The 17085-nt window shown below is 41.6% G+C and overlaps 1 protein-coding gene across 1 annotated transcript in view; it reads left to right on the top strand.

The window, feature by feature from the left end:
• tmem245 (transmembrane protein 245) overlaps nucleotides 1-17085 on the top strand; it is a 238093-nt gene that overhangs the window by 27676 nt on the left and 193332 nt on the right. The window contains exons 2-3 of the mRNA XM_068053069.1: nucleotides 15556-15673; nucleotides 16281-16334. Of these exons, the coding sequence (XP_067909170.1) occupies nucleotides 15556-15673; nucleotides 16281-16334 (172 nt within the window). The remainder of the gene's footprint in view (nucleotides 1-15555; nucleotides 15674-16280; nucleotides 16335-17085) is intronic.

Genomic DNA, 17085 nt, shown 5'->3' with positions numbered 1-17085 from the left:
GGAAACTACAGGCCGGTGAGCCTTACATCAGTGGTGGGAAAGTTAATTGGAAGGGATTCTGAGAGACAGGATTTATATGCATTTGGAAAGGCATGGTCTGATTAGGGATAGCATGGCTTTGTGCGTGGGAAATCATGTCTCTCAAATTTGATTGAGTTTTTTGAGGTGACCAAGAGGATTGATGAGAGCAGGGCAATGGACGTTGTCTACATGGACTTTAGCAAGGCCTTTGACAAGGTCCCGCATGGTGGGCTGGTCCAGAAGTTTCGAACACATGGGATCCAGGGTGAGTTAGCCAATTGGATACAAAGTTGGCTTGGTGATGGGAAGCAGAGGGTGGTAGTGGAGGGTTGTTTTTCAGATTGGAGGCCAGTGACCAGTGGTGTGCCTCAGGGATCGGTGCTGGGCCCGCTGTTGTTTGTCATATACATTAATGACTTGGATATGAATGTAGGGGGCATGATTAGTAAGTTTGCAGATGCCACCAAAATTGGTGGTATAGTGGACAGTGAAGAAGGTTGTCTAAGGTTACAACAGGATATAGATAAACTGGGAAAGAGGGCAAGGGATTGGCAAATGGAATTTAATGCAGACAAGTGCGAAGTGATGCATTTTGGGAAGTTAAACCAGGGCAGGACATATACAGTGAATGGCAGGGCCCTGCGGAGAGTTGTTGAGCAGAGAGACCTTGGGGTGCAAGTACATAGTTCCCTGAAAGTAGCAACACAGGTAGACAGGGTGGTGAAGGCGGCGTATGGCATGCTTGCCTTCATCGGCCGAGACATTGAGTACAAGAGTTGCGACGTCATGTTACAGTTGTACATAACATTTGTTGGGCCGCATTTGGAGTACTGTGTGCAGTTCTGGTCGCCGCACTATAGGAAAGATGTGATTAAGCTAGAGAGGGTGCAGAAAAGATTCACAAGGATGTTGCCTGGTTTGGAGGGCTTCAGTTATAAAGAGAGATTGGATAGGCTGGGTCTGTTCTCCCTGGAGCGAAGGAGGCTGAGAGGGGACATGATAGAGGTATATAAAATTATGAGAGGCATAGATAAGGTAGATAGCCAGAGTCTGTTTCCCACGGTAGGGGTGACTGAAACCAAAGGGCATAGATTTAAGGTGAGAGGGAGGAGGTTTAAAGGGAATCAAAGGGGTAAATTTTTCACACAAAGAATCGTGGGTATTTGGAATGAGCTGGCAGAGGAGGTGGTGGAGGCAGGAACGGTAGCAACATTTAAGAGGCATCTGGACAGGTACTTGAATGAGCAAGGCATAGAGGGATATGGAATTAATGCAGGCAGGTGGGATTAGTATAGATAGGTATTATGGTCGGCAGGGAGGCGGTGGGCCGAAGGGCCTGTTTCTATGCTGTACAACTCTGATTCTATAATGCCATCATACGTTCCTCTGATGTTTCCGGTGTCGGAGGCCAGCTGAATACGACTGCATAGGTGTTGCCAGTAGTCATTTGCACAGCTCCTGGCTGTTCTTTGTGCACCGCTTCTGGCTTCTTTAAGTGCTACGGATGTTAACTCGCTGGGGGCTTTCTTGTAGTTCAACAGTGCAATGCGCTTAGCAGCTATGACAGGTTCCAGCTCTTCAAAGTGAGATTGAAACCAGTCCGCATTCTGCTTCTCACGTTTGCCAAAGGTGGTCATTGCTGAGTCATAGATGGCGTCTCTTTTTTTTATTGAGAGATACAGCACTGAAACAGGCCCTTTCGGCCCACTGAGTCTGTGCCAACCATCAACCACCCATTTATACTAATCCTACATTAATCCCATATTCCTACCACCTACCTATACTAGGGGCAATTTTATAATGGCCAATTTACCTATCAACCTGCAAGTCTTTGGCTGTGGGAGGAAACCGGAGCACCCGACGAAAACTCAGGCGATCACAGGGAGAACTTGCAAACTCCGCACAGGCAGTACCCAGGTCGCTGGAGCTGTGAGGCTGCAATGCTAACCACTGCGCCATTGTGCTGCCCAGTCTGATGTGGACCCACTTGGTCTCTGCATCCCCTGTAGGAGTGTTTTGAAGGGCTTTTTCAAATGAATTTAGAAACTTTTATAACAGCTGTGGATAGGAAATTCTGAAAGTGTTGATGCACGGGCGGCCCTAGTGATGTCGCTTCTTTGGTTTGAGTCTAACTTTGTTGCACACCAGGGAGTGGTCGGTGTCGCAGTCTGCACTGTGGAAGCTGCGTATGATTTGGACACTGTTTATAGAGGCTCGCCTTGTGACGACGAGGTCCAGCTGGTGCCAACAACATGATCTTGGGTGCCTCCATGAAACCTGGTGACCGGGTTTAGTATGAAAGAACAAGTTGGTGATGCAGAGGTTGTGATAGCTACACAACTCCAGCAATCTCTATCCATTCTCATTCATCCTTCCAATGCCATAGCGCCCAAGGCAGGAGGGCCACGAGTCGTGGTGGGCCCCAACCCTGGCGGTTAAGTCCCCCAGCAGGAACAAATGTTCGGTATTGGGAATGCTATTAATATTATGGAGTTCCTCGTAGAACTGGTCTTTAACTTCAGGTGGGGAGCAGAGTGTTAGAGCGTAGATGCTGAGTAGGTGTACTGGACCAGAGGCGGTGAGCAGTCGGATGGACAGTATGCATTCCCAGCCATTTGAAGGTGGCTGTATCATGCTGAGCAAAGAGTTTCTGATGGCGAAGCCCACTCCATGCTGTCTTGGTTCTTCAGGATCCCTACCCTGCCAGAAGAAGGTGTAATCTTGCTCTGTTAGAGATCTGCTCGCAGGGAGGCGTGTCTCCTGAAGTGCTGCAATGTCCACATTGACACTACTGAGTCCGTTGTTAATGATGGCTGTCTTCCGAGAATCGTTGATTTGTGTAAGGTCTTGTGATAGGCCAGGACACACAGTTCTCATGTTCAGGAGTATTATAAAACAAAATATGACACAAGCACATGAAATATTAAGTCAGATGATCAAAAGCATGGTCAGAGGTAGGATTTAAGGAGTGTCTTAAAGGGGGAAGGTGAGGCAGAGAGATGCAAGGAGGGAATTCCAGAGCTTAGGACCTAGGCAACTGAAGGCATGGCCACTAACAGTGGAGCGATTAAAATCAGGGATGCACGAGGCCAGAATTAGAGTTACGCAGATATCTCAAAGGGTTGCAGGAATGGAGAAGATTACAAAGATGGTGATGGGCAAGGCCATGGAGGGATTTGAAAACCTGGATGAGAATTTTACAATTTGGACGTTGCTTGCCTAGGAGCCAATATAGGTCAGCGAGCACAGGAGCGATAGGGGAGCAGGGCTTGGTGTAAGCTAAGACATGCGCAGCAGAGTTTGGATTACCTCAGGTTTACAATGGGTAGAATCTGAGACCAGCCAAGAGTATGTTGGAATTGTCAAATATCGAGGTACCAAAGGCATGAATGAGGGCTTAGCAGCATATGAGCTGTGACAGGTGAAGTCGGGCAAAGTTAGAGGTGGAAGTAGGCAGTCTTTAGCGATGGCATGAATATGAGGGCGGAAGCTCATCTTGGGGTGAGATGTGACAGCAAGGTTGCAAACAGGCTAGCTTAATCTTGGAATATTGCCAGAGAGAAGGATTGAGCTTGGAGCGGGGACTGAAAACAGTGGTTTCAATCTTCCCAGTATTTAATTAGAGGAAATTTCTGCTCATCCAGTACTGGACGTTGGATAAGCAGTCTGATAGTTTAGCAACAGTGGAGGATTTGAGAGAAATGATGGTAAGGTAGAGCTGAGTGTTGTCAGCATACATGGGAAAACTAATAGGATTAGTGTAGATAGGTGCTTGATGGCTGGCATGGACATGATGGGCTGAAGGGCCTGTTTCTGTGCTGTATAACTCTATGACTCTCTGCTTTCAGATGATGTCACGAAGAGTTAGCATGTAGATGGGAAATAGGAGGGGACCAAGAATAGATCCTTGGGGGACACCAGACGTAATGGTGCAGGCGCAGGAAGAGAAGCCTTTGCAAGTCATCTTTGTGTATCTTTATGATTTCCCCATTGATGTTCATTCAACTGTTTCTTTATCAATATGAACATACGAATTAGGAGTAGGAGTAGGCCATTCGGCCCCTTGAGCCTGCTCCACCATTTGATTAAATCATGGCTGATCTAATTGTGGCCTCAACTCTACCATCCTGTTTACCCCCTGTACCCTTTGACTCCTTTGTCAATCAAGAATTTATCTAACTTGTCCTTAAAAATATTCAATGACCCTGCCTCCACTGCTCTCTGGGGAAGAGAATTCCAACCCTCAGAGAAAAAAATTCTCTTCATCTCCATCTTAAATGGGAGACCCCTTATTTTTAAACAGTGTCCCCCTGGTTCTAGTTACTCCCATAAGGGAAAACATCCTCTCAGCATCCACCCTGTCAAGTCCCCTCAAGATCTTGTATGTTTCAATAAGATCACCTCTCATTTTTCTAAACTCCAGTGGATTCAGGCCCAACCTTTCCTCATAAGATAATCCCTTCATCCCAGGAATAGTCGAGTGAACCTTCTCTGAACTGCTGCTGAAATAGTTATATCCTTCCTTAAGTAAGGAGACCAAAACTGTACACAGTACTCCAGATGTCTCACCAATGTCCTGTACAACTGTAGCAAAACTTCCTTACTTTTATATTCCATTCGCCTTCCTACTTGCTTGCTTTACCTGCATACTAAATTTTTGTAATTCATGTACCAAGACACACACATCCCTCTGTACCGCACTTCTGCAATCTCTCTCTATTTAAATAATATACTGCTTTTCTGTTCTTCCTACCAAAGTGGACAAGTTCACATTTTCTCTCATTATACTCCATCTGCCACTTAACCTAACTAAATCCCTTTGCAGACTTCTTATATCCTCCTTACAACTTAGTCTTCTACCTATTTTTGTGTCACAGCAAATTTAGCAACCATACATTCGGTCCCTTCATCCAAGTTATTGACATAATTTGTAAATAGTTGAGGCCCTAGCACTGATCCCTGTGGCACTCCACTAGTTACAGCTTGCCAACTCGAAAGTGACCCATTTATCCCTCCTCTCTGCTTTGTGTTAGGTAACCAATCCTCTCTCCGTGCTAATATGTTACCCCCTACACCATGAGCTCTTATTTTGCTTAGTAACCTTTGATGTGGCACCTTATCAAATGCCTTTTGGAAATCCAAGTGCACCACATCGACAGGTTCCCCTTTATCCACCTTCCTCTAAAAACACTAATAAATTGAACATGATTTCCCTTCACTTAACCATGTTGACTCAGCCTGATTGCATGGAGTGCCCTGCTTTAACCTCGTTAATAGATTATAGCATTTTCCCTATGATGGATGTTAGGCTAACTGGCCTGTAGTTTCCTGCTTTCTGTCTGCCTCTTTTCTTGAACAGAGAAGTTACATTTACTATTTTCCAATCTGAAAGGACCTTTCCAAAGTCTAGGGAATTTTGGAAAATTACAACCAATGCACCTACTATCTCAGTACCTACTTTTAAGAGCCTAGGATGAAGTTCATCAGGTCCAGGGGACTTGTCAACCATTAGTTCTAATGATTTTCTCAGTACCCTTTCCCTGGTGATTGTAAGTGATTTTAAGCACCTCCATTTCACCTCTTGATTTACAAGTATTTCTGGGATATTATTTGTGTCTTCTGCAGTACCGACGCTCACTTTTGTTACTCTTCCTTTTTAAATACTTGTAGAAACTCTTCATATCTGTTTTTTATACTTCTAGCTAACTTTCTCTCGCACTCTAATTTCTCTTCTCCCCTTTTTTTTTAGTCATTCTTTGCTGGTTTTTAAATTCTGTTCAGTCCTCTGACCTACCACTAATCTTTGCAGAATTGTACTTTATTTTCTTTCAATTTGGTACTTTTTTAGTTAGCCACAGATGGTGCATTCTTCTAGAGTCTTCCTTTCTCATCAGAATATATTTTTGCTGAGTGTTAGGAAATATCTCCTTAAATGTCTACCACTGTATCTCTACTGACCTACCCCTTAACCTAATTTCCCAGTTCACTTTAGCCTGCTCAGTCTTCGTACCCTTCTAATTGCCTTTATTTAAATTTAAAACACTAGTCTTAGACCCACTCTTCTCTCCCTCAGACTGAATGTGAAATTCATTCATGTTGTGATCACTGCTACCTGGAGGCTCCTTTACTATGAGGTCATTAATTAATCTTGCCTCATTGCACGTTACCAGCTCTAGAGTAGCCTGCTCTCTGATTGGTTCTTGAATGTGCTGCTCTAGGAAATTGTCCCAAAAACACTATGCACTCCTCTTCCAGGCTACCTTTGCCGATTGGATTCATCCAGTTTCTGTTTAGATTAAAGTTGCCCATGATTATTGCTGTACCTTTCTTATAAGCCGCATTATTTCTTCCTGTGCATCCCATCCTACAGTGTAGTTACTGTTAGGGGGCCTATAAACTACTTCCTCAAGTGACTTCTTACCTTTGCTATTTCTTATCTGTACCCAAACTGATTCTCCATCTTGATCTTTAGAATTAAGGTCATCTCTTTCTATTGTCCTAATGTCATCCTTTTAATTAACAGAGCTACCCCACCACCTTTTCCTAGCTTCCTGTCTTTCTGAAATGTCAAATACTCTTGAATATTCAGGTCCCAGCCTTGGTCACCTTGTGGCCATGTCTCTGTAATGGCAATCAGGTCATATATATTTACATCTATTTGAGTTGATAATTCAGCCGTTTTGTTGTGAAGGCTACGGACATTAAGATACAGAGCCTATAGGTTTTTTTTTACTATTTTTGTAAACTCTGGCCTTATCTACTGGCGCGCTCTTAAGTTTATATGCTCTGATTATCATTGCTTTTATTGCTGCCTTTCTCTCTTGCCTTGTCCTTTCCCTTTAATTTACCACATCTCCCCTTACGTGATCCCTTGTCCCCGCCATTTAGATTAAAGCCCTCTGTACCACCCTAATTATACGATTCTCCAGAACACTAGTCGCAGCATGGTTCAGGTGAAGACCATCCCAACGGTGCAGCTCTCTTTCTCAGTCCTGGTGCCGGTGCCCCATGGATCGAAATGTATTTCTGTCACACCAATCTTTGAGCCATGCATTTAACTCCCTAATGCTGTTTACCCTATTCTAATTTACCTTTGAGGTTCCGTTCTTTAATTTAGCGCCTAGCTGCTCATACTCCTTATGCAGAACCTCTTTCTTAGTCCTATCTATGTTGTTGGTACCTACATGGACCATGACAATTGGATCCCCCCTTCCTACTGCAAGTTCTCGCCAACCCCGAGCAGATGTCCCAAACCCTGGCACTGGGCAGGCAACACAGCCTTCTGGGCTCTCACTCACAGCTACAGATAGCTGTGTCTATTCCCTGACTATACTGTTCTCTACTACCACTTCATTCCTATTAACTCCACCGCCGCTTGAATGGCTTCCTGTACCATGGTGCCATGGTCAGTTCGCTCATCCACTCTACAGCCCCTGTTCTCATCCCATACAAGCTGCAAGAGCCTCAAATTGGACAACTGAAAGGGCCGAGGCACCTCCACTTCTACCTTTTCAGTCCCAATATCTGCTTCGCTCACAGTCTGATCTTCCTTTCCTTGACCACTGACCAATCTAGAAGACCCTGACCTAAGGGGTGTGACTGTCTTCTGGAACAAAGTGTCCAGATAATTTCCCCCTTCCTGATGCATCGCAGTGTTCGTTGCTCGGCTTCCAGCACGCTGACTGAGCTGAAGTTTCTCGAGCTGCAGGCACTCGCAGACGTGTTTGCCTTGGATCAGGCTAGCGACCACCAGTTCCCACATACTGTAGCTGCAACACATCATCTGACCAACCATTTTTATTTTTTAATTAGCTAGTTAATTATTTTCTTAACTTTTAATGAATGCCTCTAGTGCTGCTTGTGCTTATATTATTTTTATTAATGTTCTACTTACCCTGATTAAAATTTCCTACTTTAGGTAAGATAAGTGGGCGGCGCAGTGGTTAGCACCACAGCCTCACAGCTCCAGCGACCCAGGTTCAGTTCTGGGTACTGCCTGTGTGAAGTTTGCACGTTCTCCCTGTGACTGCTTGGGTTTCCGCTGGGTGCTCCGGTTTCCTCCCACAGCCAAAGACTTGCAGGTTGATAGGTAAATTGGCCATTGTAAATTGCCCCTAGTGTAGGTAGGTGGTAGGAGAATGGTGGGGATGTGGTAGGAAATATGAGATTAATGTAGGATTAGTATAAAATGGGTAGTTGTTGGTCGGCACAGACTCAGTGGGCTGAAGGGCCTGTTTCAGTGCTGTATCTCTAAATAAATAAATAAGAAATACTCACCAGCCAATCACCTGCCTGCTTCCCTGTGATGCCACCCCTGTTTTTTTTTCTTTCTGAATGCGGGCTCTGAATCTAAAGCTTGGCTCCTGATTAGCTCCGCTCCACACTCACTCCTTCCTGCCGCTGTCACAGTGAACTGAAAAAATCAGATTGGCAATAATAGCCTGCATGAGGAGTTCATAGAATGCTTTCGAGGGTGTTGCTTCGAGCAGAACGTTCTGGAACCAACCAGAGAGCAGGTTATATTAGACTTGGTATTGTGTAATGTGACAGGGTTGATTGCTACCCAGAGGTGCTTTTACTCTGAGGTCAGTGACCAAAATATGATTGAATTTTACATCCAGTTTGAAAGAGAAGAGTGGGTCTAAGACTAGTATTTTAAACTTAAATAAGGGCAACTATGTGGTCATGAAAGCTGAGCTGGCTGAAGTGAACTGGATTACTAGGCTAGGAGATAGAGAAGCAGTGGCAGACGTTTAAGGGATATTTCAGAATGCTATGGATAACTATATTCCTACGATAAAGAAAAATTATAAGGGGAGGACCCACCATCCGTGGTTAACTAAAGAAGTTAAGGAAAGCATCAAACTTAAGGAAAAAGCATATAATTGTGCAAAGGTGAGTGGCAGGTCAGATGATTGGTCAGAATATAAAGAGCAGCTGAGAATGACTAAAAAGTTAATCAATAGGAAGAAATTAGAATATGAGAGGAAGCTAACTAGAAATGTAAAAACGGATAGCAAAAGTTTCTATGGACTCTTAAAAAGGAAAAGAGTAAGTAAAGCATGTGTTGGTCCTCTGGAGAGTGAGAATGGGGAGTTAATAGATAATAAGGAAATGGAGGATGAAATGAACAAATATTTTGATTCTGTCTTCACTATAGAGGATACAAAAAACATTCCAGTAATAACTCTAAACCAGGAGGTGGAACAAAGAGAGGCACTTGGTGAAATTACAATCACCAGGCAAGCGGTACTGAGAAAACTAATAGAGCTGTGGGCTGATAAGACCCCAGGTCCTGATGGGCTTCATCATAGGGTCTTAAAAGAGGTGGCTAATGAGGTAGTAGATGCATTGGTATTAATTTTTCAAAATTCGCGAGTTTCTGGAACAATTCCATCAGACTGGAAAGTAGCAAATATAAACCCCTCTATTCAAGAATGTGGGGCGAGGCAGAAAACAGGTAACTGTAGGCTAGATAGCTTGACGTTTGTCGTGGGGAAGATGTTAGAATTGATCAATAAGGAGGCTATAGCTGGGCATTTAGAAAAACTCAAGGTAATTGGGAATAGTCAGCATGGTTTTGTGAAAGGGAAATCATGTTTCACCATTTATTGGGGTTCTTTGAAGGGGTAACATGCACTGTAGACAAAGGGGAGCCAGTTGACGTACTGTACAAGGACTTCCAGAAGGCATTTGACAAGGTGTCACATAATTGGTTATTTTGCAAAGTAGGAGCTCGTGGTGTAGGGGGCAACATATTAGCATAGATAGAAGATTGGCTTTTAGAAAACAGAGTATGCATAAATGTGTCCTTTTCTGATAGGCAGGATGTGACTTGTGGAGTTCTGCAGGGGTCTGTGCTGGGGCCACAACTTTTTACAACTGATATCAATGACTTAGATGAGGGGAGTGATTGGCATGGTAGCTAAATTTGCAGATGACGCAAAGATAGGTCGGAAAGTATGTTGTGAAGAGGACATAGGGAGGTTGCAGACTGATAGATTGAGTGGGCAAAAATCTGGTAGATGGAGTATGATGTGGGAAAATGTGAAGTTGTTCACTTTGGCAAAAAGAATAAAAAAAGCAGAGTGTTAAACAGAGAACGACTGCAGAATTCTGAGGTGCAGAGCGATCTAGGTGTTCTAGTGCATGAGTCACAAAGAGTTAGTATGCAGGTACGGGAAGTAATAAAGGCTAATGGAATGCTATCCTTTATTATGAGACGAATTGAAAATAAAGTAAGGATGTTATGCTTCAGTGATACAGGGCATAGGTAAGACCACATTTCAAATACTGTGTGCAGTTTTGGTCTTATTTATGGAAGGATATAAATGCGTTGGAGGCAATTCAGAGGAGGTTTACTAGATTGATACCTGGAATGAGCAGGGTGTCTTATAAGGAAAGGTTGGACAGACTTGGCTTGTTTTCACCGTAGTGTAGAAGAGTGAGGGGATACTTGATGAGCGTGTCCGCTCTAGTCTTGTGCAAGAAATTCCAATTTGAGATGCGAGCATGTTGAAGGACTACTGGATTAAAGGTGTGATTCCCTCCCTGTGGTCTGTTCCCGTTCTCACTTATGCTGCTATGGAACCAATGCCAAGCAAAATCCAAACATCACTTGAGGGAGGGAAGAAAATTACCCTTCTGTCTGCTGTCTCACACCACCTAGTAGATGACTCTGACATTATTGGAAGTCTGGAATCCACTGCCTTTCAACCAAAGTCATTGAAGACTAGTGGAAAAATAGAAATAAGAATCTGTTCATGTATTCGGAGAGATTGTAAAAGATGCTGTATTATTTATTAGATAGTCCCTGACAAAATATTTCCTGTTTCATTTATTTCCTACAGTGCGTTGTCTGCAGCCACATATGTGTTGCTTTCCTGCAGCCTCTGCTCCTCACTCAGGAATGCAGAGAAATTCGGTTCATTTTCAGTTTATACTATTACGAACTCTGGGAGAGCAAATTTACAATCTTATTCACTTTGTATTTCATAATATTTGAACTGCCAACTTTACACTGTAAACTATGTAATGGAGTAATTGTGGCCAAACTCTACATATTTTTGTTAAATGAGATTTACCTTATTTTTTCGTTGTTTGGTAATATTTTGCTGTTTCCCCGTACCATATCCTTACTGTTGTGCCTACATATTTCCTAATTCTCCAAATGAAGTTGCCAGCTGGTTATCACTAGTTTGTTTTATTCATCCACTGGATGTGGGTGTTTCTGGCAAGGCCAGCATTTATTGTCCATCCTAAATGACCCTTAACTGAGTGGCATTTCAGAGGACAGTGAAAAGTCAACCACGTTGCTCTGGGTCTGGAGTCACATATTGGCCAGATGAGGTAAGGGCAGTAGAATTTCTTCCCCAATGACTTTAATGAACCAGATGGGCTTTTACAGCAATCCGGTGGTTTTATGGTCACCATTACTGATACTAGTTCTTTATTTCAGATTTTATTTAATTAACTGTATTTAAATTCCCCAGCTGCCATGGTGGGATTTAAACTCATGTCTCCAGATCATTATTCCAGGCCTCTGGATTACAAGTCCAGTAATGTAACCACTATTGGCTATAACATGATATGTTTGTTCCACTCAAGAAATTTAGACAATGTGCACATTTAAGATAAAAACAAGAAATGCTGGAATCACTCAGCAGGTCTGGCAGCATCTGTGGAAAGAGAAGCAGAGTTAACGTTTCGGGTCAGTGACCCTTCTTCGGAACTGACAAATATTAGAAAAGTCACAGATTATAAGCAAGTGAGGTGGGGGTGGGGCAAGAGATAACAAAGGAGAAGGTGTAGCTTGGACCAGGCCACATAGCTGACCAAAAGGTCACGGAGCAAAGGCAAACAATATGTTAATGGGGTGTTGAAAGACAAAGCATTAGTACAGATTAGGTATAAATACACTGAATATTGAACAGCAGCAAGTGCAAACCTGAAAAAAAACAGTGGGTAAGCAAACTGAACAAACTAAGATGAAATGGAATAAATGCAAAAAAAGATAGTAAAAAATGTAAAAAAGAATGTTAAAAAAAAGGAAGAAAAAATAACTAAAAATGAAAGTAAAATGGGGGGCTGTCATGCTCTGAAATTATTGAACTCAATGTTCAGTCTGGCAGGCTGTAGTGTGCCTAATCGGTAGATGAGATGCTGTTCCTCAAGCTTGCGTTGATGTTCACTGGAACACTGCAGCAATCCCAGGACAGAGATGAGAGCAGGGGGGAGTGTTGAAATGCTGACAGGGGAAGGGAGGGGAAGATGCGACTGGTAGTGGCATCACGCTGGAGGTGGCGAAAATGGCGGAGGATGATCCTTTGGATATGGAGGCTGGTGGGATGAAAAGTGAGGACAAGGGGAACCCTGTCACGGTTCTGGGAGGGAGGGGAAGGGGTGAGGGTAGAGGTGCGGGGAATGGGTCGGACACGGTTGAGGGCCCTGTCAACCACAGTGGTGGGAAATCCTCGGTTGAGGAAAAAGGAGGTCATATCAGAAGCACCGTCATGGAAGGTAGCATCATCAGAGCAGATGCGTCGGAGACGGAGAAACTGGGAGAATGGAATGGAGTCCTTACAGGAGGTAGGGTGTGAAGAAGTGTAGTCGAGGTAGCTGTGGGAGTCGGTGGGCTTATAATGGATGTCTCCATCCCCAGAGATGGAGACAGAGAAGTCGAGGAAGGGAAGGGAAGTGTCAGAGATGGACCATGTAAAGGTGAGAGAAGGGTGGAAATTGGAAGCAAAGTTGATAAAGTTTTCTAGTTCGGGGCGGGAGCAGGAAATGGCACCGATACAGTCATCAATGTACCGGAAAAAGAGTTGGGAGAGGGGGCCTGAGTAGGACTGGAACAAAGAATGCTCGACATATCCCACAAAAAGACAGGCATAACTAGGACCCATGCGGGTACCCATAGCGACACCTTTTACTTGAAGGAAGTGCGTGGAGTTGAAGGAGAAGTTGTTCAATGTGAGAACAAGTTCAGCCAGGCGGAGGAGGGTGGTGGTGGATGGGGACTGGTTGGGCCTCTGTTCCAGGAAGAAGTGGAGAGCCCTCAAACCATCCTGGTGGGGGATGGAGGTGTAGAGCGATTGGACGTCCATAGTGAAGAGGAGGCGGTTGGGACCAGGAAACTGGAAATTGTCAAAATGACGTAGGGCATCAGAAGAGTCACGGATGTAGGTGGGAAGAGACTGGACCAGTGGAGAAAAGATAGAGTCTGGATAGGAAGAAATAAGTTCAGTGGGGCAGGAGCAGGCTAACACAATGGGTCTGCCGGGACAGTGCACATTTAAGAGTCTGAGGGCAGGCAAAATTTGTTATATCAGACATGAAAATACCCTGGGGTCATGTCAGTTAATCTTTAATGGATATTCTGAACCAATTTTAAGTGTTTTTCTTAGTAAAACAAAATTGATAAAGAATAAAGTTTCTATGTGTACTTTCACCATTAAAAAGTTTTCAGTTATATGATATTACAAGTAGCTTGTACTGTACTCTTGTGTGATGGAGATTCAACTATGCAGAGTAAGATTTAAAAAAAAAAATCAGAGTACAAAAAAGGTTTTTGGAAAAAATAATTTTCTGTTTCATATGGTTTTTATACCATCAGGTGCCACTGAAAATGGACTTCAAGTTGACTTGGTGCACTTTATAAAAAAAAAATCTAGAAATCTATCAGCAGTTAAAATGATAGAAAATATACTTGTCCTTACCGTATCCTTGCTGCAGTTGCAGATTTGTTTTGACCTCGAGCAGTACTCTGCCATCTAGCGTGTTTTCCCCTCCTTGTTTAGTATTCCATTTTTAAAAATATATATTACACATGCCACAACTCCCCTCATAAACATGCTCGTGCTCCTTCGTTCTCTCTCACGCTCTCTCTAGAAAGCATGGAACAGGAAATAAACATTTGTCCCATCAAGCTTGTTTTTTCCACAGTTCTATTCTGTTGTGTCAATTTAACCTACTGATGAAAAGTTCTGAATAAATCCAACCAACCTTCAAATAATTGAGTATCTTTTGAGGCTTTATCAGGTCATTAACACACACTTCTTCACAGCCAAGAAATTCTTTACTGCAAAGTGAACCTCAAAATTGGTCTTTACCAATCCCCGTGACGTTAATTCCTATGCCTTCCTCCTGGTATTTGTCCCAGTGGTGTTAGGCTCATGCCCAGTGCCATTCTATTGGCTCATTCCAAATAAAACTTTCATTCTCTTTTCTAAGCATACCACTCAGCTAATTGTCAGAAACTCAGTTGCTTTCTGCTGGGAATTTCTTTGATATGTATTCTAGTCTCACGCATGTAATGCTGTTGGATTTTGAAACTTTAACTTTGCCTGTGACTTTGCATGGAGCTCTTGGCTCCTTTACAGTCAGATTCAGGATGGTGCATGTGAAGCAAATGCTGATGGGGGAAACTGAGAACCAGTGAGAGATAGCTGTGTTTCTAAATTCATGTTGCTTATTCAGTGTGCTGTATGGATGAGCATTGATAACATTATGTATAATGCTCCAGTACTTTTTCAACAACAGATGTAAGTATCCAAGGCAGCCAACTCATGAAATAATTCATGCTTTTGACATTAGTACTGGGTGAATTATGCTACAGGACCGTCTCTGATGGTATCTTTCAATTGGGAACAAAAACACTGTACTTTGTTTTTGAAAGTCCAAGTAAATTCTATCCACTGGATAATCTCCCTCCATCGGGTTAGTTTCTAGCAGACTAGTGAGCGATGATATGTTTCCAAATAGTTACTGATTATTCAGATTGCTGTTTTGATCAGCTTTGATAACATCATGTATAATGTTCCAGTACTTGCTCAACTACATGTTTTAGATTAGCTACTATATAATTTTCCATTTCAAGTCTATCTTTTTAAATATCAGGATAATGTTTGCAACTTTGTTAGTGTTTTATGAATCTTCTTAAAGACATTAACTGAATATTCATACTCATTTTTTTGACTGTTCGAAGATGTATCTGCTTTACTGATTTTGCTATACATACCAAAATTATTGGATTTGGAATTTGGTTTTTATTTGACTGGTACAGAGATGAACAATTTACCAATTTAACAATACTTCTTTATACTCCTGTTGTCTTCTGAAATGCAAGTAGCTGTAAGCTTAAAAAGTAATTGTCTATACTTGTTTCATTTATAAGGCTCCTTATCAGTCTTGTATAATCCAGAATGAATATTTATTCACTATATATTTGTCAAAAATTGGCCACTTTGTAAATTCTTCTGATGGTTGAAAATTTATTTTGCTAAAGTATTCACATATTTGAAAATTACTCATTAATAATAGATTACAATTCATTTTTAAGGAGAAACATCTTTTGCAGAAAATTTCACCCTATGTGTCCAAATGTTAATGTCTGGATGAAATAGCAAATTTACATGCCTTAAACCAATTTTTATAGTTTTTTTTAATTTCTAGGTGAATCTCATTGGTTTTGATTGAATCAATGAAATGGTTGAAGCAATAAATTAACTTTTTTTTATCTTTATCCTGTTACAGGTATGGACTCTTGTTGTTGGGTATGTGTTGGCAGTTTCATTTAAGTGGAATACAAAAACTGAACGTTTTCTTAAAACGATCTCAGTTCCAGTATGGACAGTGCTTCTCTTTTATTTAGGTAGGACACTTTTTTTTTAATAGTTCGAGGTATGAGGCTCATTCAGTCCCAATTTGAGCTTGCCAAGCAGAAGCTTAAGTATCTCTGAGGAATGGAAACAAAAATAACAAATGAGAAAGGGAATTTGCATCAATGGTCTGTGGTGCCTCTAGATGGCAGTGGTGCCATCTTGTACGCATTCTTTTGGCTCTGTCACAGGATGAATAAAGAGGCAAAAAAAAGAACGAAAATGGACAACTTGAGTATCTCAAATGCGCACTAAACTCAAAAAGTACTTGCAGGATAAAATAAAACATAATATCATAAGGATTAACTATAACTTGGATTCTGGCTTTAAAAATGTTACTGTGCATTGATCTGTTAGCATTTCTTTCATAGGTTAAATGGCAAATAGTTAAGAACAGGTTAATCAGAATGTGGCAAGATATCTGTTCAGGTGATACTTTAGAATCTGAGTTACACTCAGTTGGTTTATTTATCATTTGAAACCCATGATTGTCCCACATTCTTTAAATAGTTTATCTTTTTGTGTATATTTATATTTGTGTTTTTAAAAAAAAATTAGAAAATGAAACTGAACATGATAAATAGACTGCCTGTAATTCAGTGACACCTATTTTGAAAAATTCAGATGAATTGAAGATTGATCTTACAATGTCAGGTGAGTTATGCTATATTGCATACTTGAATTTTGTTCATTGGAATGTAGGAATTGCTAGATGAAAAAAGACTAAGGTTTCATTTAGTTTTCCGTTTACCATCCCAGTAGTTGCATGATACAATAATAGTGGAATTGTTGTTTAATCATAGCAATCAAACAGTCCATAAGAGCCAGATGTGAAGTGAGGAAAACTCTGGTGGTGGGAAGCGTGCATCTGAAGTCATCTCTCCTTCCCAAGCATGCTACACTTGCCATATCATATCCCAAATTACTCATGTATCCCAAAATGTTATTTTCCTCTAACACATTTTTAATGTATAAAATAAGGCTTGAAACAAATTATATTATTTTACAAATTTTTCCACTGAATTTTCTTTTTGTTTTTAAGTGCCTTCATTAAAGTTTTTACTTGAAGACATTAGCCTCTCCTGAAAACTTTACATTTTGTATTTTTTCCCAGAGCTGTGCCTCTTAGCATTTGGATTGTGATGTTTGTCTAATTTACCAAAATACAACAGCACCATTCCTTCAGTTATATTGATAGATCCTCTGGCAGTTTCTACTCATAATTTGAAGAATAGCTCAAGGGAAAATTTGAAAATCTTTATTCGGGTGAAATTTATATTTTTTTTAAACAAAAGCAGTATTTTTAAATAGGCTGTGATTTTTTTTTTTAAAAGACAAACTACTGATTACACAAATTTTGTTTTGTGTCCTTTAAAGGCATTGCATTCAAAGAATCAGTCCTTTC

Source organism: Heterodontus francisci, chromosome 2, assembly GCF_036365525.1.
Source record: "Heterodontus francisci isolate sHetFra1 chromosome 2, sHetFra1.hap1, whole genome shotgun sequence".
NCBI lineage: Eukaryota > Metazoa > Chordata > Chondrichthyes > Heterodontiformes > Heterodontidae > Heterodontus > Heterodontus francisci.
This window is presented reverse-complemented; position numbering and strand designations above follow the sequence as displayed.